This window comes from Balaenoptera acutorostrata, chromosome 7, assembly GCF_949987535.1.
Source record: "Balaenoptera acutorostrata chromosome 7, mBalAcu1.1, whole genome shotgun sequence".
Lineage (NCBI taxonomy): Eukaryota > Metazoa > Chordata > Mammalia > Artiodactyla > Balaenopteridae > Balaenoptera > Balaenoptera acutorostrata.
Window position 1 is genome coordinate 30,583,925 of NC_080070.1, and position 23,000 is coordinate 30,606,924.

Here is a 23,000-nt window from a genome sequence, read left to right on the forward strand (position 1 = left end):
GGCATCTAATGGCATTGGAGGAACACTGAGAGGCAGAGCACTTTGAGGAGAGGTCAGTGAGTAAACCACACTGTGGAGCCAGGTTGGGTGTAGAAGTGAGACAGAAAGGGGGCAGGGTACAACCCTTAAAAAAATGACAGCCATTGAGGATACGACATAAACTAGTTAGAACCAACTAGGTCCAAGATGGCGGACAAGTCGACTTCCCTTGAGCCTCCATAGACGCTCATTGTAATACATCAGCTAAATGACACACCCACAGGCACCATGACAGTTCCGAGGCCAACCATAAAAGGTCAAAAAGTGGGCTGTGGCCCAATTCCTGGCAGTTTCCACCCCTTCCCCAAAATACTGTAGTTGAAATAATCCTCCCACTCATTAGCCTATGAAATTACCCACCCCTATAAAACCGACAACCCCATACCCTGGGGCCTCTTGCCTTCCAAAATGGCCCACACTCTGTCTATGGAGTGCGTATCTCCCTGAATAAACCTTCATTCACTTTACTCTGGCTCGCTCTTGAATCTTTTCCTGCGCGAAGCCAAGAACCCACACTTGGCTGCCGTCCCAGGGACTCGCCTGAGTCCTGGGATGTGATGATCCTCTAGAGCCCCACCTTCCTTCCTGCAACAGAAGGAGAGGCAGCGACAGGACAGTCGCACCTCACAGCGTGAGGGAGAGGTCAGGTACAGATGGTGAAAACATTCCAGAGGTGGGGCGAAAAGTCCCAAAGAAAGGATGTGCTGTGAAGATCTTAAGTAAACAGAGAGAGAGTCTGTAAGCCTGACACATGAGAAGAAGAGAGGAGGGCACAAAAGAGGAAAACAGAAGAGAACAGCAGGACAGAGCCTGACCCGGCCATCCTAAGCTAGAAAATATTTAATGAGAAAAAACATCAAATTGCCTTAGTCCACTGGGAACATTTGAAACACTGAGACTTAAGAGATATGGTATGATTTTTCCTCATCAGAAGAGACTTCTCACTCCATCTATAAAGTACGAAACACATAACCTGATGGTAAACCATGAGAATGCCTCGGCCATCTCTGTCTAATGCCCTTCTCTGCCCTCCCAACTCAGAACCACACTGCGCCTTTCTAAGAGGGATGCGCAGTATAGAGCCTGTGTAGCCAGAGGAAGGAGAAGAGGAGCGCCTGGAGAAGAGCAACTTTCAAGATAGGAAAAAAAAAAAAAGAAAAAAAGGCCACTTCTCAGCTCTTTAAACCCCAGCCAATGCACAGACAGGCTGGGCGTAGCTTCAATTGTGTGCTGCTCATTCCTTCCCCAGGCTGACCCGCACACAGAGCAGGAATCTGGGAGATAGAAACTGAAAACAAACCAAGAACACAAGAACAGGGGTTTCTCCTGGAGTCCCTATCTGGAGTCTGCTGCTGTGATTGCTTGCCTGCCCACGCCTGCAGTTGCTGACTGCCTATCTTACCCCCCCCGAAGTGCTCATCCATTTCAACCAACACGGAGGAACTTAGATTCCCTCCCTGCTTCTCCCAAATTTTTGTTCCTCTTTTCTAGCTGTTTTGAAAGTCATAGTAAGCATCTTTTTCAGCTTCCTCTGGAGGCTGTTCCTCCAACGAATTCAAGACTCCTTTCCTTGAGGTGCCACCCACGATGCACAGCTGTGGGCCATCAGTTTACTATTTGCCATAACTTTACAGACATAACAAAACTCAGCTGAGATTACAAAAACACAGGACTAGCTGGGAGATGGTGGTCATGATAGTGTCCTTCGAGACATCTTTAAGAATTAGATAAAGCTTTAAATGAGATCAGAAGAGAATGTAAGTTACTTTTTCTTCTGGCACAGTTGATTTTACTTTCTATTTTGGATCAAATAAAAACCACTCTAAGTGTCCCTCTTTTGCCTCTTCTCCTTCCTTCTGCTTTCCTCTTTCTCTACGATTCTTTCCCATTCTCAGTCTTCTATTAATCCAACACTTAATCACATAGAGGTTCAGAGGAGGAAGACGTTATTTGCTTTCCATCCTCACACCCTGGTAGCGTTTGCTGGCCTTAGAGTAACAGCTCCCCAGCCCCCTGAATCTTATCATGGTGTCAGCAGTAGTTAAAGGACATCCGTAAAAATATAACAAAATATAAAATCAACAATTCCCAATTATGAAATACCAAGCAGAGGACAAGGAGAGACCTTGTTCTTTCGAAAAATGTTAAAATAATAGCAAGTCTCTGTCCCCCATGCCAAAACAAGGAGTTAATTCAGCAATTCAGTCTTAAAATAGAAGTCCATACAAAGGCAACGTAACAGAAAGCAAAGAACACTGGGGTCATTACAACAATATCAATACCTAAGCAGCATACAATCTACCAAACAGTTTAATGGATGCCAGAGACCCTGAATCTAAGTCAGAGGCTTTGCCAGCAACACCCCAAGGACTTCTGAATCCTGAGTTTCCATTCTACTTCCCACCCGACTCCCCCATTCACTGTCTGCTGACACCACTTGAGCTCCACTTGGTGTACTTCTCTTTCCTCATCTGCAAATGAATATCAAACTCCCATCCTACTTTTCTCGCTGTTGTAAGGATCGAAGGAGACTCAAACAGTGAAATAAAAGCTTTAGAAAGTGTACAACCCCTCATAAATGTAAGGCGCATTTACATATCTCTTAAAAAGTGATCACATTGGCACTTCCCTGGCGGTCCAGCGGTTAAGACTCCGTGTTTTCACTGCAGGGGGCGCGGGTTTGATCCCTGGTTGGGGAGCTAAGATCCCGTGGCCAAAAAACAGCAATGGCATAAATATCACTTAAAAAGTGATAGCATAAAAGTGATCTTGACAAATTAAAATATTTTAAATTGTTAAAAGATAAACTGAGGCATATTTAAAATTTTAAGAGTTTATTTGAGCAAAAGCCCATTCCAGTTGGGCAGCACCAAACCTGAAGTGATTAGGAACATTCTGCCAACGGGAGCTGGGGAAAGACTTATATAGGGAAAGTATGGAAGCAGAGAAAGGAAATTATTGACGAGCTGTGGCCTAAAGCCTAGTTGGCTGTTTGTGACTGGTCGTCCTTGGCGTTTTGATTTCGGAACCCTGAGCCATGTACAGAATTAGATTTTGGTTTGCCTACAGAGGCCCACACAGCCTCACAGCCACCTCGGTCTAATGGGCTCCTTGTTTAATTAATTTAACAAAATTAAAACCCTAAAAATGTCAATCAAATGATTTCATAAGGGTTCTGTCACAAGTAGAATATTAAAGGGCTGTGTTTATACATTAGGGGCATTAAAGCATTTAAAAATAATCAGTGGATCACCATTTCTACTATTCTTCTCTGCTAAAAATCCAGTGTCAGAGCAAACATATCATTGTGAAAATAAAATATGGCCACTGATACCATAGACACAATGGACACACCTTTTAGATTTGGGTGCCAGATAAAAATTAGGCAGTATGTTCATGGCACAACTAAATATGATGTAATTTTATGCCTTGTTATCATGTCCTATAAATAAATTCACAACCAGGATACAAAAAGCCCTTAGCAAGATTACATTCCCTCTTTGGGGCTTAGAAATACGGTCACCATTGTTTGGTCTTAGGACCTTCCCTAGGACTTACCTATTAACTTCCTGAACTCACTTTCACTCTCCACTTTAATCCTATTCCCTTCTCTGCACCGTCCCTACTACAAGGCTTGCTGCACGTCCTCCCACCACCCATCCTGCCCAGTTTATGCCCTCGACTCTCCTCCTAGCCATGCAGTGCTCTCTGCGCTTCACCACTGCACACGCTAAGACCCCAGGCGTCTGCATCAGGCCATCGTGAAGAAACTTGCGGCGGCCAGCCAAGAATCTCTTTCAGCACCATGGCAAATATGCCCTCCCCTGGATAGAGAGTCCAGCCTACATGAAACACCTGCTGGATGCCAGGATAGAATTCAGGCACTGAGGTGGCGATTAAGATTCTCCATCCACTGTCGATCCGGTCACCACGTTCATACTCCCAGGAGAGGTTCCTAAGGCCACTTCAAGTGTCTCATGTTGTCAATCCAGGCAGATAGCATCCCCGGCTCCTTTCTTCTCCCCTCAGCACTCACATCCAAGCAGCAACCAGCTTATCCGGATTCTCCCCAGAAATCCAGGGTCCCCATGCACTGCACAGATGGTTAAGGATAGAGAGCCAGCACACTCCACACGGGTGGTGTTGCGTCTCCAGGGCAGCAAAGGTCAGCTCCAGTTCTTGGGTGAATGAAAGGCTACAGGATAGAGGCACACCTCTCACAAACCCAGAGGGACCTGCCTCACCCTACCCATGCGGGGCTCAAAGTATTATTAAAAAGAATGGGGGGATGGGTGTTAAATATCTAGACACCAAAGTCTGCAGAAAGGAAATAGCCTGCCTTATATCAAATGTGTAGACCAAGTCTCCTTAAGGGCACATTTATGCCTTGGCACACATTGTTTGCTTGCTTATTCTGAGCACCCTTGTTCGCTCAGAGTGAACACAGGGGCTGTTCACACTCTATGGCCTCCTCATCTCGTCCCTTCAGCTCACTGGCCAGTACCAATATACAAGCTTGAGAACTGCCCCGGGTAACTCTCTTCCCAGCCTGACTGAGCCCTGAGAGCCCTCTTCTCTGTGCTTCCCCTTTACAAACCCCCATCCCATCCGCCCTGACCCCCCTCACATTGCCAGACGCTGTACCATCACACCACCGCCTCGTAACACAACCTCACGTATTCCTGCCAAAATCTTAGAGCTCTCCAAATTACACACTCATTCTAGAATGTTTAAGTATTTCATGGCCAACTTTTTGCTTTAAAAATCAAAAATTGGCAGGAAATGACAATATCCAGTAATACCACAACATAAGCACTATCTCTAGAGGAAGGAATAAGACATCATCTAATACTGTTATCAAATTTTCAACTCCCTAAACTCTATAATCCTTTCCGTAAGGGATGGATTGTATTGCAGAATATCGTTTGGCTTTTTTTTCTGTGACTGGCTAGAAAAGTAAGTTCTCTTCCTAGAAGTCCAGTTTATTCTTAAAGGGTCCACCAGATGGTCTCATAGGTCAGGCCTGAAGAAGAAAGCATCTCTTCAAACACGACAGATTGCTTTGGTTTTCTCAGGAAAGCAGGAGGTAAGGACATCTTATAAATGGAGAAGGACCTGGATGAACCCAGTGGAGATCAGTGTTTAAGAATCCAATTGAAAGCCCAAAAGAAGAATTTAAGGACTGCTGGCCACCACAGGAAGTCCTGTACTGGACACACAGCGTGAATTATACGAGTTCCCATTCATCCATTCATTCAACGTTTTATGTGCCAGGCATTGTGTAAACTTGATCCCTGACCGGATCTAACTGCCAGTAATTTATTAGAAGGTTTTGTGTAAATGCTAGACTTCCCAGGGAGTGGTTACATTATTGCAAGTACTTGGTTACTTTGTTCAGGGTTTTGCTAAGAATTGTGCTTAAGATCATGTGCACATCTTTGGATGATGAGACATCCTCCCATTTATATCACAGAAAAGGGCTCCTTTTAAAGTGTTGTTATTTTATATTAAAAGCAGGAGACAATCCTAGCTTCTTGAGGTTTCTATTTCTGACAGAAGATATTTTCACAAATACATTTTCTCTGCTCTACAGCAAACAAGTGTGTTTAAAGCAGACATAGTATTACTTTAACCATTGTTTCTTTAAAAGAAAAGTAATCAGCTTACCTCTTTTTCCCTCTATAGTCCCCCATGAAAAAGAAAATTAACTGCTCCAAATCTATCTGCTCTAAAAATAGCTTATGTATAGCGCTAAAATACATGGATAAATAGGTTTAGCTTATGTGTAGGAAGCTTCAGATGTGTTACTAATTTTCACTATTTACTTGGAAAAAATAATTAATAATAAATGGAGGAGTGAGGAAAAACCCATTTGAAATCACTTCTGCCCTCTGGGTGTGTCCAGTAGGGAAGGTTTACTGCTCAGTATGAAAATTGACTTTTCTGGCTGATACTTTGCTAAAGTCAGGCAGTTACTGCCTGCTACATAAAAGTTAATTTCCTGTTCCATTTTTCCTGAGGCATCTGTGCACTTTGGCTAAATTAATGCTAGATTTTCCACTAGGAAAGAAGCAGGCTTAGGGCTGAAACTATTGGAATGCTATTATACTTCCTATCACTTGTTAAAGAAACAGTGAAACTCAACTGTGACAGGGCCAATTTGGACTCCTAGTGGCATTTTCAAAAATAACTGTATAACCTGTTATTGTATAACTGTATAATCTGTATAGCACACGATACTGTAAGTTTTTAAAGAAAAAAAAGGAGTATTCCTGGTACTCACAGTTATGCTGTATATATGCACTCTTCTCCCTCAAGAGGCGCCAAGTGCAATGAGAATATTTTCATGGCATTATTCTTTGGGACGTGTTAAATTAATTGAACAAGTAGGCCTGGAGACTGAGGTGGCTCTAATGCCAGTGGTCTATATAAGCAAATCAAAGTGGAGGTTTTGAAACTGACACTTAAGGACAACCAATCACAAGCAGCAAAGGAGGCTTTAAGCTGTGGCCAATCGATAATTTCCTTGCTCTGCTTCCTTCCACCTTTTCTGCGTAAAAGTCTCTCTCTGGGCTCGTGCCCTCGGAGCGTTCCTAGCCACTTCGGGTTTGCTGCTGCCCAATTGGAATCGACTGTTGCTCAAATAAAGTCTTAAAATTTCCAATGTGCCTCAGTTTATCTTTTAACAAATGTGATAATGTTTAGTCGCCTGCCTTTTATAATCTCATTGTTTTCCAAAGCATTCTGCCTAATTCGTGCCTAATTTGATCCCATATCATCCCTGTAACAGGCATTTCCACCCACATGCCACAGCCCATGAAAATGAACCCCAAAGGGTCATTTGTCCATGGTCACTCAACTTTTCAGCACTGGTTCCAGGTCCCCATCTGTGTGTGTTCTCTTTTGCCTGGAGACCGTGAGTGGGGCACAGCAGGATCTGCCTCAGGTACACAGACCTTTAACAGGTGGTTCAGGAGGTTTCCAGAAGTCTACACCACCAGCCTGACACCATCCACTTTTTCTTATTGCAAAACCAACGAGAAACACCAGGATCCTGGTGCAATATTACTATTTAAATAAATTCTCCTTTCTTCCCATAGATTAGTCATTGTCATTAGGCTTTTCCCCTTGCCTGACTCTCCCATCCTGAATTGGCCACTCTTCCCCAGATGTCTCTCTTAGTCATAGTCAGAATGGCAGCAGATACCGGGTTCTTTTTGTCAAGATCAGCTGTGAGGTACATTATAAGATATTGGCTATAAAAAGAATTAAAATATCAAAATTTGTAATAATTTACCTTTTATAAATCAGGGAACACCTGCTGCATGCCCACTACTTGCAGGCAAACACTTTCTTGAGTGGGAGAAGAAGGAAGTATTGTGCACAGCCCTGGAAAACCAGTGGAATGTGCCTGCATTTGACTGCACTTAGAGTGTCAGAAAGAAAAGTGACAGACTGTTAGTATAGGACACACTGCTTTAAACATCTGCCTAAGCAAAATATAACGAAGAAAGCACATAGGCTGAGGATCAAAAATATGTACTATATGTGCATTATTGAAACAAATATAAGCCATTTAAAGTGCTTGTTTTTGTGGTCAGAGCTTAAACCCAGCTTCTCAGGGGCAAGAAGGACACCAAAATTTATTGAACACCAACTCTGGTCAGCCACCATGCTTACTGTTTTCAAACACATATTCAGTTTTCACAAGTAAGGCTTAATTAGCTTCATTTTTCCAACGAGAAAATTGAGAGTTTAGAAATCTAGGTAAACTTTGTCTATGTGCTATAGCTAGTAAATGACACATCTGGAATTTGAACCAATGTGTAAGAAAGCCCATGTTTGTTCCACAACATTCTGATGCTCTATTAGACTGCTTATTCCATATACTAAACAGGTTTGGGTTTAGAAGCCTTGCTGGGGATAGTCAGGTCTGTTCTCCCCATCAATATGCAGAGTCTCAGAGCCTCCCCCTTAAAGAGTTATCCTGATTGGGTTGCAGTACAAGCAAACTGGTGGGGGGTTCTATTCAGAGTCCCCAAGTAAGGATTAGTGAAACCAAATGCAGTTCTATTTCAGAACACGTTGATAGGACCCATTCTGCACTTGCAAATTCATGTGCTCTTCTTAATTATTACTTTGGTTCATCTGTTAAGTACCCATAGCCTCTATTAGTGAATTTAATTGAAAGTTGAATAAATTTTTTCATTAAGATGCTTATATATAACCAAGACACAATCAATGCATCTTCTATCATTATATTCCTTTTTTAACCCTGTGCCTGATAACCAAGATATTTTGGTTTGCATTTTGAACAAGTCTTTGTAAAGTACAAAGGTTGACAAAGGACTTTTACCTTGCAGATTTCCAACTTTGGTATAGTTTCTGTTAGAGAACATAAATCCTATTTTAGAACATGAGCTCATCCTTTTAGTGAGAATGGCTCCCTAGAAAAAATATCCAATGGAAACCAAACAGAAAAGTAAAACCAAAACATTCTTTTCACCCCAAAGGCCACAGACTCCAAGTTGATAATAGGAAGCACTTTTTATAATGTCAGTGTATCCAGTGGTTTCCATTTCAGAGGGTTTATCTTATGAGAGTTTCCAATTCCATTAGAACAAGAAACAGAATTGCTTACAGAGAGAAAGAGGCAGAGGCTATTGCCACTACTGTGCAAAAAAGAACCAAGAGAGAATGACAACTATAAACTGATTAATTCCTTGATTCAAAGGAAATGTAACATAACTTGCTTAAATATGAGCTTCATCAAGACTTCATTAAAGTTTGTCTAATGTAAGCAAATTCGAATTTGTATAAAATTCTCTCAGTATGAACAATTTTTCATCCATGTGCATATTTCATTGTAAAAATTTAACATAGCTCTAATCAACTATCTCAGAGAGAGATTGGTTCAAGATGGCGGAGTAGAAGGATGAATGCTCACCCCTTATTGTAAGAGCACCGGAATCACAATTAACTGCTAAACAATCGTCGACAGGAAGACACTGGAACTCACCAAAAAAGATACCCCACATCCAAAGACAAAGGAGAAGCCGCAATGAGACAGTAGGAGGGACGCAATCACAATAAAATCAAATCCCATAACCACTGGGTGGGTGACTCACAAACTGGAGAACAATTATACCACAGAAGTCCACCCACTGGAGTGAAGGTTCTGAGCCCCACGTCAGGCATCCCAACCTGTGGGTCTGGCAATGGGAGCAGGAATTCCCAGAGAATCGGACTTTGAAGGCTAGCAGTATTTGATTGCAGGACTTAGACAGGACTGAGGGAAACAGAGACTGCACAAAATAGTGTGTGAATCAGGACCAAGGGGAAAGGAGCAGTGACCTCATAGGAGACTGAACCAGACCTACTTGCTAGTGTTGGAGGGTCTCCTGCAGTGGCAGAGGGTGGCTGTGGCTCACTGCGGGACAAAGACACTGGCAGCAGAAGTTCCAGGAAGTACTCCTTGGCATGAGCGCTCCCGGAGACTGCCATTAGCCATACCAAAGACACAGTAGCCTCCGGTGCTGGGTCACCTCAGGCCAAACAACCAACAGGGAGGGAACTCAGCCCCACCCATCAGCAGAGAAGGGGATTAAAGTTTTACTGAGCTCTGCCAACCAGAGCAACACCCAGCTCTACCCACTAGCAGTCCCTCCCATCAGGAAACTTGCACAAGCTTCTTACATAGCCTTATCCACCAGAGGGCAGACAGCAGAAGCAAGAAGAACTACAAGCCTGCAGCCTGTGGAACAAAAACCACATTCACAGAAAGATACACAAAATGAAAAGGCAGAGGACTACATACCAGATGAAGGAACAAGATAAAACCCCAGAAAAACAATTAAATGAAGTGGAGATAGGCAATCTTCCAGAAAAAGAATTCAGAATAATGATAGTGAGGATGATCCAGGACCTCGGAAAAAGAATAGAGGCAAAGATTGAGAAGATGCAAGAAAGGTTTAACAAAGACCTAGAAGAATTAAAGAACAAATAAACAGAGATGAACAATACAATAACTGAAATGAAAAATACACTAGACAGAATCAACAGCAGAATAACTGAAGCAGAAGAACAGATAAGTGACCTGGAAGACAGAATGGTGGAATTCACTGCCACGGAACAGAATAAGAAAAAAGAATGCAAAGAAATGAAGACAGCCTAAGAGACCTCTGGGACACCATTAAACACACCAACATTCACATTATAGGGGTCCCAGAAGGAGAAGAGAGAGAGAAAGGACACAAGAAAATATTTGAAGAGGTTATAGTCAAAAACTTCCCTAACATGGTAAAGGAAATAGCCACCCAAGTCCAGGAAGCGCAGAGAATCCCAGGCAGGAAAAACCCAAGGAGAAACATGCTGAGACACATAGTAATCAAATTGACAAAAATTAAAGACAAAGAAAAATTATCAAAAGCAATAAGGGAAAAACAACAAATAACACACATGAGAACTCCCATAAGGTTAACAGCTGATTTCTCAGCAGAAACTCGACAAGCCAGAAGGGAGTGGCATGATATACTTAAAGTGATGAAAGGGAAGAACCTACAACCAAGATTACTCTACCCTGCCAGGATCTCATTTAGATTTGATGGAGAAATCAAAAGCTTTACAGACAAGCAAAAGCTAAGAGAATTCAGCACCACCAAACCAGCTCTACAACAGATGCTAAGGGAACTTCTCTAAGTGGGAAACACACGAGAAGAAAAGGACCTACAAAAACAAACCCAAAACAATTAAGAAAATGGTAATAGGAACATACATACCGATAATTACCTTAAACGTGAATGGATTAAATGCTCCAACCAAAAGACACAGGCTTGCTGAATGGATACAAAAACAAGACCCATATATATGCTCTCTACAAGAGACCCACTTCAGACCTAGGGACACATACAGACTGAAAGTGAGGGGATGGAAAAAGATATTCCATGCAAATGGAAATCAAAAGAAAGTTGGAGTAGCAATACTCATATCAGACAAAATAGACTTTAAAATAAAGAATGTTACGAGAGACAAGGAAGGACACTACATAATGATCAAGGGATCAATCCAAGAAGAAGATATAACAATTATAAATATATATGCACCCAATATAAGAGCACCTCAATAAATAAGGCAACTGCTAACAGCTATAAAAGAGGAAATCGACAGTAACACAATAATAGTGGGGGGACTTTAACACCTCACTTACACCAATGGACAGGTCATCCAAAATGAAAATAAATAAGGAAACAGAAGCTTTAAATGACACAATAGACCAGATAGATTTAATTGACATTTATAGGACATCCCATCCAAAACCAGCAGATTACACTTTCTTCTCAAGCGCGCACGGAACATTCTCCAGGATAGATCACATCTTGGGTCACAAATCAAGCCTCAGTAAATTTAAGAAAATGAAATCATATCAAGCATCTTCTCTGACCACAACGCTATGAGATTAGAAATGAATCACAGGGAAAAAAACGTAAAAAACACAAACACATGGAGGCTAAACAATACATTACTAAAAAACCAAGAGATCACTGAAGAAATCAAAGAGGAAATCAAAAAATACCTCGAGACAAATGACAATGAAAACAGGATGATCCAAAACCTACGGGATGCAGCAAAAGCAGTTCTAAGAGGGAAGTTTATAGCTATACAGGCCTACCTCAAGAAACAAGAAAAATCTCAAATAAACAATCTAACCTTACACCTAAAGGAACTAGAGAAAGAAGAACAAACAAAACCCAAAGTTAGTAGAAGGAAAGAAATCATAAAGATCAGAGCAGAAATAAATGAAATAGAAACAAAGAAAACAAGAGCAAAAGTCACTAAAACTAAAAGCTGGTTCTTTGAGAAGATAAACAAAATTGATAAACCTTTAGCCAGACTCATCAAGAAAAAGAGGGAGAGGACTCAAATCAATGATATTAGAAATGAAAAAGGAGAAGTTACAACGGACACCACAGAAATACAAAGCATCCTAAGAGACTACTACAAGCAACTCTATGCCAATAAAAGGGACAACCGGGAAGAAATGAACAAATTCTTAGACAGGTATTACCTTCCAAACCTGAACCTGGAAGAAATAGAAAATATGAACAGAGCAATCACAAGTAATGAAATTGAAACTGGGATTAAAAATCTTCCAGCAAACAAAAGCCCAGGTCCAGATGGCTTCACAGGTGAATTCTATCAAACATTTAGAGAAGAACTAACACCCAACCTTCTCAAACTCTTCCAAAAAATTGCAGAGGAAGGAACACTCCCAAACTCATTCATTGAGGCCACCATAACCCTGATACCAAAACCAAACAAAGATACTACAAAAAAAGAAAATTACAGACCAATACCACTGATGAATATAGATGCAAAAATCCTCAACAGAATACTAGCAAACAGAATCGAACAACACATTAAAAGGATCATACACTATGATCAAGTGGGAGTTATCCCAGGGATGCAAGGATTCTTTAATATATGCAAATCAGTCAATGTGATACACCATATTAACAAATTGAAGAATAAAAACCATATGACCATCTCAATAGATGCAGAAAAAGCTTTTGACAAAATTCAACACCCATTTACGATAAAAACTCTCCAGAAAGTGGGCATAGAGGGAAACTACCTCAACATAATAAAGGCCATATATGAAAAACCCACAGCAAACATCATTCCCAATGGTGAAAAACTGAAAGCATTTCCTCTAAGATCAGCAACAAGACAAGGATGTCCACTCTTGCCACTATTACTCAACATAGTATTGGAAGTCCTAGCCATGGCAATCAGAGAAGAAAAAGAAATAAAAGGAATACAAATTGGAAAAGAAGACGTAAAACTGTCACTGTTTGCAGATGACATGATACTATACATAGAGAATCCTCAAGATGCCACCAGAAAACTACTAGAGCTAATCAATGAATCTGGTAAAGTTTCAGGATACAAAATTAATGCACAGAAATCTCTTGCATTCCTAGACACTAATAATGAAAGATCAGAAAGAGAAATTAAGAAAACAATCCCATTCACCATTGCAACAAAAAGAATAAAATATCTAGGAATAAACCTACCTAAGGAGGTAAAAGACCTGTACTCAGAAAACCGTAAGACATTGATGAAAGAAATCAAAGATGGCACAAACAGATGGAGAGATATACCATGTTCTTCGACTGGAAGAACCAACATTTTGAAAATGACTATACTACCCAAAGCAACCTACAGATTCAATGCAATCCCTATCAAATTACCAATGGCATTTTTTACAGAACTAGAACAAAAAATCTTAAAATTTGTATGGAGACACAAAAGACTCCAAATAGCCAAAGCAATCTTGAGGGAAGAAAACGGAGCTGGAGGAATTAGACTCCCTGACTTCAGACTATACTACGAAGCTACAGTAATCAAGACAATATGGTACTGGAACAAAAACAGAAATATAGATCAATGGAACAGGATAGAAAGCCCAGAGATAAACCCACGCACCTATGGTCAACTAATCTATGACAAAGGAGGCAAGGATATACAATGGAAAAAAGACAGTCTCTTCAATAAGGGGTGCTGGGAAAACTGGACAGCTTCATTTAAAAGAATGAAATTAGAACACTCCCTAACACCATACACAAAAATAAACTCAAAATGGATTAAAGACCTAAATGTAAGACCAGACACTGTAAAACTCTTAGAGGAAAACACAGGAAGAACACTCTTTGACATAAATCAAGCAAGATCTTTTTGACCCACCTCCTAGAGTAATGGAAATAAAAACAAAAATAAACAAATGGGACCTAATGAAACTTAAAAACTTTTGCACAGCAAAGGAAACCATAAACAAGACGAAAAGAGAACCCTCAGAATGGGAGAAAATATTTGCAAACGAATCAACGGACAAAGGATTAATCTCCAAAATATATAAACAGCTCATGCAGCTCAATATTAAAAAAACAACCAACCCAATCAAAAAATGAGCAGAAAACCTAAATAGATATTTCTCCAAAGAAGACATACAGATGGCCAAGAGGCACATGAAAAGCTGCTCAACATCAATAATTATTAGAGAAATGCAAATCAGAACTACAGTGAGGTATCCCCTCACACCAGTTAGAATGGGCATCATCAGAAAATCTACAAACAACAAATGCTGGAGAGGGTGTGGAGAAAAGGGAATCCTCTCGCACTGTTGGTGGGAATGTAAATTGATACAGCCACTATGGAGAACAGTAAGGAGGTTCCTTAAAAAACTAAAAATAGAATTACCATATGACCTAGCAATCCCACTACTGGGCATATACCCAGAGAAAACCATAATTCAAAAGACACATGCACCCCAATGTTCATTGCAGCACTATTTACAATAGCCAGGACATAGAAGCAACTTAAGTGTCCATCGACAGATGAATGGATAAAGAAGATGTGGTACATATATACAATGGAATATTACTTAGCCATAAAAAGGAACGAAATTGAGTTATTTGTAGTGAGGTGGATGGACCTAGAGTTTGTCATACAGAGTGAAGTAAGTCAGAAAGAGAAAAACAAATATCGTATATTAACACATATACGTGGAATCTAGAAAAATGGTACAGATGAACCGGTTTTCAAGGCAGAAATAGCAACACACGTATAGAGAGCAAACATATGGACACCAAGTGGTAAAAGCGGGGTGGGGGGCTGGTGGTGGGATGAATTGGGAGATTGGTATTGACATATATATACTAATATGTATAAAATAGATAACTAATAAGAAAAACATCAAAAAATAAAATATATGCAAGTAGATTAATAAAAACAAACAAAAAAACTATCTCAGAGAAATCCACAAGCATTAAATGCTCATCATTTAATGAGCAAACAATTCTAGGAAAATCACATAAGTGTTAGTATGCTGACATCTCCTGAGAGCCTCCTATACATAGACCTCTGTGTTTAGATGCCATCAGCACTATTTTAGAATAATTACATCCAAATCTGGTTAAAATATAAAAACATGTAAAAGGAAAACCTCAATTTTTGGCAGAATCTGTTAAAAAAATGGAAATTGCTTGAGACAAAGAGGGGTTAAATGATAGTGACAGAGAAGCCAAGAGGGATGGGAAGTATTTAGCGAGGCATATAGGTTAGGAGAGGATTTTTTGTTTTGTAATTTATGGTAGATACTTGAGGATGTTTATTTAGAGAAGAATCCCAAAGAGACAAATGAGCTGAAGAGAAGAAGAGAGATGTATAATAACTGATGAAGCAAATTCAATGTAGCAAAATGCAAGATCGTTACACTAGGCAAAAGTGCAAGAAATGGTACAGGAAGGACTTTGAGGAATATTGGTACAGGGAAAAGACGGAGTGGAGGACCTGAGAGTTCAGTGAAGGGAAAAAGAAAGAGGGGAGGAGTTCCTCTCATCTCCCGGCCTCTGCTTTGAAGAGGACTGTCTCTGACCTTTAAACTCATGATTCATTTATTTATTCATTCATTGACTAGATATTTATTCAGTGCTCATTAGATGTCAGATACTGTTTTGGCACTGGGGATGTAGCAATAAACCAGTCAAACAAAGTCCTTGCTGTTAAGGAGCTTATATTCTATGTAGGGAGACAGATAGTAAACAAATAGATAAATATTTATTCAGGGTCAAAAATCTTAACCTCTTTCCCCTACTCTACACCCACCTCATCTCTCCACATCCTCAGCTATAACATGCGGATAGTGCTAGCATCGTAAACTTAAAAAAAAAAAAAAAATTCAGCCCAAACTGAAGACCTTGCTTAGAGATGAGCAGGCCTTACTCTGAGTGACATATCATCCTCCCTAGGTTTTCTCTTGGTTCTAAAGGCTCATTTTACTGTGAAAAGGCAATAGCTTATAGGCTGGAGAACAGGGAGAGAAACTCAATGTATCTTTCCTCTCAGACTCTCCTTACCCACGTACTTATGTTCATTGCAGCAATAACTCATTGCTCACCTACTTTGGGAAAGCCAAGTGTTAGGGTCTATAGAAACTACAGAGATGGGTAAATCCCCAAAGAGATTAAATAATAATTATCCTGATAGTTAATACTAACTGAGCACTTCCTACCCGCCAGACACTTCAAGTGCTTCACATGATTTCTCTCATTTAAGCTTCATGGTAGCCTTGTAAGATGATAATATATGCATTTTCAGGTGAGGAAACAAAATCCTGAAGAGGTCAAGAAATGTTCCCAAGGTAGCAAGGTAACAAGTGCTATTGATTTGACTTGAGAGCTCACATGCTGAACCATTCTGCCTCCCCAATTTTATTAGTTTCCCAGGGCTGCCATTACAGAGTACCACACACTGAGTGGCTTAAAGCAACAGAAATGTATTGTCTCACAATTCTGGAGGCTAGAAGCCAGAAATCAAGGTGTCAGCAGTGCCACGCTACCCTTGAAACCTGTAGAGGAATCCTTCCTGGCCTCTTCTGAGCGTCTGGTGGTTTGCTGGCAAGCTTTGGGATTCCTTGGCTTGCAGCCGTACCACTCCCATCTCTAAAACAGCATCTCAACTGGTCCGCCTGCCTTCAATTCAATCCCCTCCAGTCCATTCTGCAATGTGCATTCTGGAGTGTTCTCTCTATTCGTGCCACATTTTGCTTTTCATTCTTTGGGGGTTCCCTGTTGCCTTCAGGACAGAAACTAGACTCCTTATCATGCCCACATTTCCGACATCTAGATCCTGCTGAACTCTCTACTTCATCTATTTGCCTTCTTGCTCTGCTTCCCTCAACACATTACACACACACACACACACACACACACACACACACACATTCGTTAATTTCTTCTTTGCAAATGCGGTGTTTTCTGCTTGTAATACTCTTTTCTTTCTCTACCTTTTCTAGTTCCTTCTCATCTTTCAAAATGTTGTCTTAAAGTTATGGATTCCCTAACATTCTATTTATTTACTTGTCTGTCTCACATTGCTGTATATTTCTGTATCACCAGTACCTGACACAGTGTCTGGTAAGTATAAATTATTCAACAAATATTTACTAAATAAATGAAGAAAATGAATGAATGAATGAAAGGGATGAGAAGGAGAAAAGGTAAAGATGAAGGAAGGGTTTTTTTTTCAGTGGGAGAGGAGAGTTCTCAGTGAGATAGTTACAAATATTTCATTTAAAGAAAGTGATGCTATTCCCCAAGAGAAGGAACATATTTAGAAATTCTCTGTGGATTTTAGAAAGCAAAATTAGCACAACTACTGGATCAGACACTAGATCACCCTGCCCTACCCCTCCAAAGGGCATTACTCATGCCATTGTTGTGATCATAAAGCTATGGATACTTTTCACCACCGTGCCCACCAGAGACCTGGGCGCTCCTATGCACATTACAGATGGAAAGGAGGGTCCACCCCGCTTTTACCTGGCAGCACTGCACCCACCAAGGCCCTGGCTCCCCCATGGCCACCCAGAGAGTGCACGCAACACTACTTAGAGGTAGCATGGGACCAATTCTAACCAATGAAAGACGGAAGAAAGAGAAAGCCAGGAGAGAGATAAATTGTTTGTCCTTCTTGCCCTTTTCCCCCCGGTGCCTGTTCTGAGATGCAGTAGTTTAATACAGCCTCTCTGGAAATGTCTCCCAATAATTCACCCATTTGTGTTTGCTCTCCTTCTTTCTTTATTTCCCCCTCTCTCATATTCCTGGGATTGCACCAACCAATAAAATGTTATCATCTAAGTGTTTGCCATAGGTTCTGTTTCTGGAAAACCGAGGCTAAACAAGTAATTTTTAGAATTTTCAAATGTTAAATATATTATGCATTATTAGAAACAGAAACAGATTAAATAAAAAGTATTTGTAGTGAAAACATTCACTTATCTGCATTGGTGTATGGTTGGACAGTGGGAGAGTAGTTGTAGGGAACTGTCACTGAAAATAGTCAAGAAGAAATGGAAAACAAAGAGTCAGACAACAAAGAAATAGTCTCCTTGTGGAACATCAACAAGAGATAATCAGAAACACATGGCTATGGTGAGTACAAATATACTCCCCAAAGAGCTAAGTTTCCATTAAAGGAGGATTTACCAAGGAAATTTTCTTCCATTGTGTCTGTTTATAATTTAATGTGCTTCCTATGTTATGGAATATTGAAATGTTAGATTCTAGGAAAATAAATAAATCTATTGTGTGACCTACTTCAGTGAAGATAACTGAAATTGTCTTCAGTTTATATATTAAGTTGAAGTAATTTTAAGACACAGCACAAGCAACTAATACTGGGAGAAAACCCAGAAGAAATGACAAAAGTACATCTGCTTAGCAAGGCTCTTTGTAAAGCTCAAATGGAAAAAAGAATTAAAATTTGGCCAGAGGAGGGAGGGCACTTCCTCACTATGGAAAGTTGGCATATACCATACCATGATCTCAATCTGTGCTGAAAACAGTTTTAGACATTGAACCAGATCCCAATTACAAAGGTGTAAAGAGCAGTCACTTACCTTTAAATATTTGCTACTACAGAACGCTCTCGTTACTTGGCTGGTAAAGCACAAAAGGTCCTCTCTTAGAAACAACTACAACCAAAACAACTGGGAAATACTTATTGCTTATTCATGAAAGTACGAAAACTATGATTCGAGAAATACTCTATGAGTATACTTCGGTTTCAGAATGTTTATCCCTGCAGACACTACAGCATTCACTGAAATCGTTTTTCAAATGTCCTCAAGTGGATTCGTTAAGATTTTTTTTCCTTTTTTAGATTTATAAACTCAGACCCAACTTACACTTCCTGAAGGGGCAATTAAAGTTGAAATGTACTGTTTTTTAAGCACTTTCTTATTTCCTAGTGTTTCTTTAGGTTTGAATATCTGAAGAGGATCATAGTTTTTCCCAGAGAACAGCACATACATGTACACACATTTTTTGCATAAAATGCTTGGGTTTGGTAGACATCTTATACATCCAAATACTTTCTGGAATCCATGAACCTTAGGTCAAAACCAGCTGTTTTAGGTAACTTTAAAAATCGCCTAAAGATGGATGGATACAAGTAAGGGAAAGCGCTAGTAAAATGAATATTTTGGTTTGCCAATAAAAGTAATAACAAAACCCAAAATTTATAGATAGAAACAATGCATCTTCTATAAAATGCCTAAAAAGCTATATTTTAGGTCTTGAGGAAAATCTAGGTAGCATCTTATCAGTTATCTTTTTAATGAACTTCTTAAGTAGCTGTTTTTGAGAAGGATCTATGTATGTACTCCAAACACATTTCTTTCTTCACTTTAGCTGTCTGAAAGAATATTTAATCTTCAAAAAGGGATTATTATTTGATTCTTTTCTGGAACATATATTACAAGGAGAACTAATTTATATTGGATTTTAACTAACTTCCACATGATACTTTCTGTCTAATAAAAACTGGCTCTAAACCAAAGGCTGGCCCAAGTTAAGCTGAAAATAGAGGTATGTAGCAAATGTTTGGAAATTCAGTTTTCATATCCACTGAGCTTCTGAACTATAATTGTGACTTCAAAATCTTGCTTACAGTTAAAATATTTAAGACTGGAAAAAAATCATCATGTGTTAGGCATTTTTTGTGAAGAACATTCTAGAGTGAATGTTTTACACGAGCAACCAATAAGTTTCAGATGGTTTATAAGTGGCAGGAGGTCCAAAGCTGAAATGGAATTTTCTGTGACAGCCTACAAATAACAGTTAACATATGCCTAAGTTACAGGCAAAAACAGGAGTCACCGTAAAGTCAAGTAGTGAGTAAGAAAGGCCGTAAGTTAATGAATAAAAACCTTTTTGTCCAAAGTTCTTAGCAAAAATTTTAGGTACTTAAAGAGCAAAACCATCTCAAATATTTTTAAAGAAATTATACTTATTGGAAACAAACAAGAAGTGACTTTCAAAGTCATAGTTTACACCCATCATAAATTTGATGTATTAAAAATGTAGATAAGAGTTAATGCTGGTATAAATTAACAAAAAATACAAATTCTTCAATTAATTTAATATTTGATTCACACTTGCTGTTGAAGTTTCATCTCGATGTGTTTCTAGTGATATTATCTGCTTTTTTGTCCTATTTCTTGGTCAAGGTATTTCTTGACATTGTTGATAAAATAAGTCACTCAATCACCCAAAAGTCTTCACATTTTCTTTGTTCAAACCTGATATTATCTCGTATTTCAGTAAGTTCTTACAGCTGTGGTTTCACAAATTGTTATCAGAGCTTTGAATTTACTTTTATCTAGAGCATCTTCCCTGCAGTAGGAACCAGATGGATGTACCATGTATGTCATAATGTGGCCTGCCTAAACATCTCTGAGTGTCATCATACCTATCTTACCTAGCTCAAAGGGTTATGAGTCTGAAATGAAATACATAAAAGAATTTTTAAAACAAGATGGTGTGGTGTTAGCAATAATGGTAGCAGTAAGTGTTGGTATTCAACAAGAAATTCTGCTCCAAACACTAACCATGATCATAGGATCTACCTAAATCTACTGTAGATATAAGATAGTACTTACAGATTCCTAAATTATCTTGCTACACTATTGCTGTAGCATAGAAATCAGTGGTTTTGCTATCATGAGTATCTGTGTGTGTTTTTCTGTTTCTTTTCTAGACTGGATTATTTTAAAGGTCTTCATTTCACTAACAGGCATGAACAGAGTGGTATATTAAGATAGAAATTCTGTGTATTTACTTGTGTTTTGTGTTTTTCCAACACTTGACAAGTAAGATTAGTAAAGTTAATTAGAATAGTATAAGTATAGAATAATCTGTATTTTTCTAATTCTATAAGCAATAAAATGCAGTGTCAATTCTTTTGAAGAAGGCTATTATACTATTTTTTAAATGCTTCAAAAAAATAAATATATTGCTTTAGAAATGTGACAAATAGACTTAACCCATTATAAAATGTAATTTTGCAGTAACTTCAAGTCTGGAATGGTCTGACCACTCATACTGACTGCCTTGAGGAAAGAGACACTCAACGTTTACCAAATTTTATGAATATTTGATTTTTGTTCCTGAACTGTAAATCTTCAGATCTCTCAGAATCCCAGTATTTTAGAAAGAATTCACATCATTCCCATCTCCTCCAAATTGTCTATTTCATTTAGCTGAAATGAAGTGAAATTCTGAGAGATCAAATAATGACCAGGACTCTCTGGAAGTAAATGTAAGAAGTTTAAGCTAACGTGTGTTTCACTGTCATAAGGTCACTGTCTGGACTGTGTATACTCTGGATCCTTTTCAGACCTCATGGAAGTTAATTTTAGTCTGACAGAAGGGACAGAGAGAGGCAGACTGCTATCTTTGCAGAAAATGTCAAGGTTAAGCTTATGACCGCCTTACCTTTCTGACTTCCTGTGCCTTATCGGTGAGAAGTAAGCACTGCTTGTCCAGGGAGAATCCTTCCTTGCATCTGCTTGCCTGGGTTTCGGTGGGTGTGTTTGGGGCAGCCTCAGGGACAGCCGCTGTGAGCTTCCTTGCCCCCCGGAATGTCAGCGTCTGGTAGAAGAGACAGATTGCCACCACCAAGCCCACCAAGAAGGGCCGGGGGCAAAATCGCCGACGAGAAAGGAACACTGGACGACAGACCATGACCAGTTCAGCTTCACTTGGCCCCTGTCCACGTTGCCGGAAAAGTCATAGCAGCTATTTTTTGTCAGCATGAAAAACACAAATCTGTCTTCTTTTTCCACAACTTAAATCAAATCAAGATAGCTCCATCCCCACTTAAGAACTTTCCGAAGTATCCTGCCAAAGAATCATCGGTCCCAAAAGTCTGAGGCGGTTAATAAGAGCCCTTCCATGGATGACAGTAAAAAGTGGTTGGCCTCGGTTAAAAAAAGACATCAAAATAATAATCGTTGTAACTAATAACCTGAGCGTACCCCAGGCTGTCAAACTGTTGCTTCCGGTAATGCCTTATTTTTCACAACATCCTTAAGCTCACAGTAAAAGCTTCACAGGAAAAGAGAAACAACAGCAAAGTAAATCTGGAGTCTAAAAACAGCACCGGAGAACGCAATAGGTTTAAAGCAAAGTGCCTGTTGCAAAGCTGGAGGCGGGCCAGCTTGCCTTAACAGTTCCTCATTTTTCCTCCGGTTTTAAAGCTGTCCTGCTTTCAGCCTTTCATGTTTCTTAACTGCTTCCCTTCATTCCGTTTTAAACTGCCACTTTCCTGTAAGCCTTCACGGCTTTTAACAGAAAAAGGGAATACAGGGTCTGAAGGGACATGGTTACCATCCGCAGGGTTTGGCTTGTATTTGTTCCATTCCGTTTCAAGTTCAAAGTTCTACGTACTTACTCAGTTTTCATCCTTTTAGCCAGAAAAAAAAAAAAAGTTTCCATGATCCCCTAATGGATTGCTGATCAAAACCACTCGGAAGGAAACACCCAGTCGTATGACTCCAATTCATCTCCCACCCACGGACACACTCACGCAGGCACCCGGAGCTACACGCGCGCGCCGGCCGCACTCGCGGAGGGGAGCGGGGAGCAGGGCGCCGGGCGCCGGGCGCGGGGCCCTCGGGCAGCGCAGCCACTGTCCGGCGAGGGGGCGGGGCTAAGGCCCGGGCTCTTCGGTCCTCGGGGGCGGCCGGAGCGCGCTGTTAGCCCAGGATCAGAAAGGGTGGGCTTCCCCAGACTGGAAACAACATTTCTCATTTCCCCTGAAATGTGACTGTCCACCCAGAGCTGCAGAATTTTAAATACATATTTGATATCTGAGCCTTTCTGTATTTTTTTTTTTTCTAATACAGCATTGGAAAAACAAATAGCCCTTCGTCAGTTGATGTCAAAGGTCGAGGGGGAGACTAAAGCAGGCTCGGTGAGGGAATTGGGAGGATCTTCACTCGAAGGAATTACGGTCACTCTTATGGGGATAAGAACATGAAAGTCTGTTGTATGCACTGATTCCACTGGAAATGATCTTTTTCTGCTCAGTACCTAACTCATATCCCATTATTGCTCCTT

At 40.0% G+C, this 23,000-nt stretch overlaps 1 protein-coding gene across 2 annotated transcripts in view; it reads right to left on the minus strand.

Annotated features, from left to right (window-relative positions):
* The window catches only part of CPED1 (cadherin like and PC-esterase domain containing 1), a 291,359-nt gene extending 268,840 nt beyond the window's left edge, over positions 1-22,519 (minus strand). For both annotated transcript variants that reach the window (XM_057550402.1, XM_007177252.3), the window contains exon 1: positions 21,375-22,519. In XM_057550402.1, the coding sequence (XP_057406385.1) occupies positions 21,375-21,623 (249 nt within the window). In that variant the 5' untranslated portion in view covers positions 21,624-22,519. The remainder of the gene's footprint in view (positions 1-21,374) is intronic.
* Between the last annotated feature and the right edge of the window lie 481 nt (positions 22,520-23,000).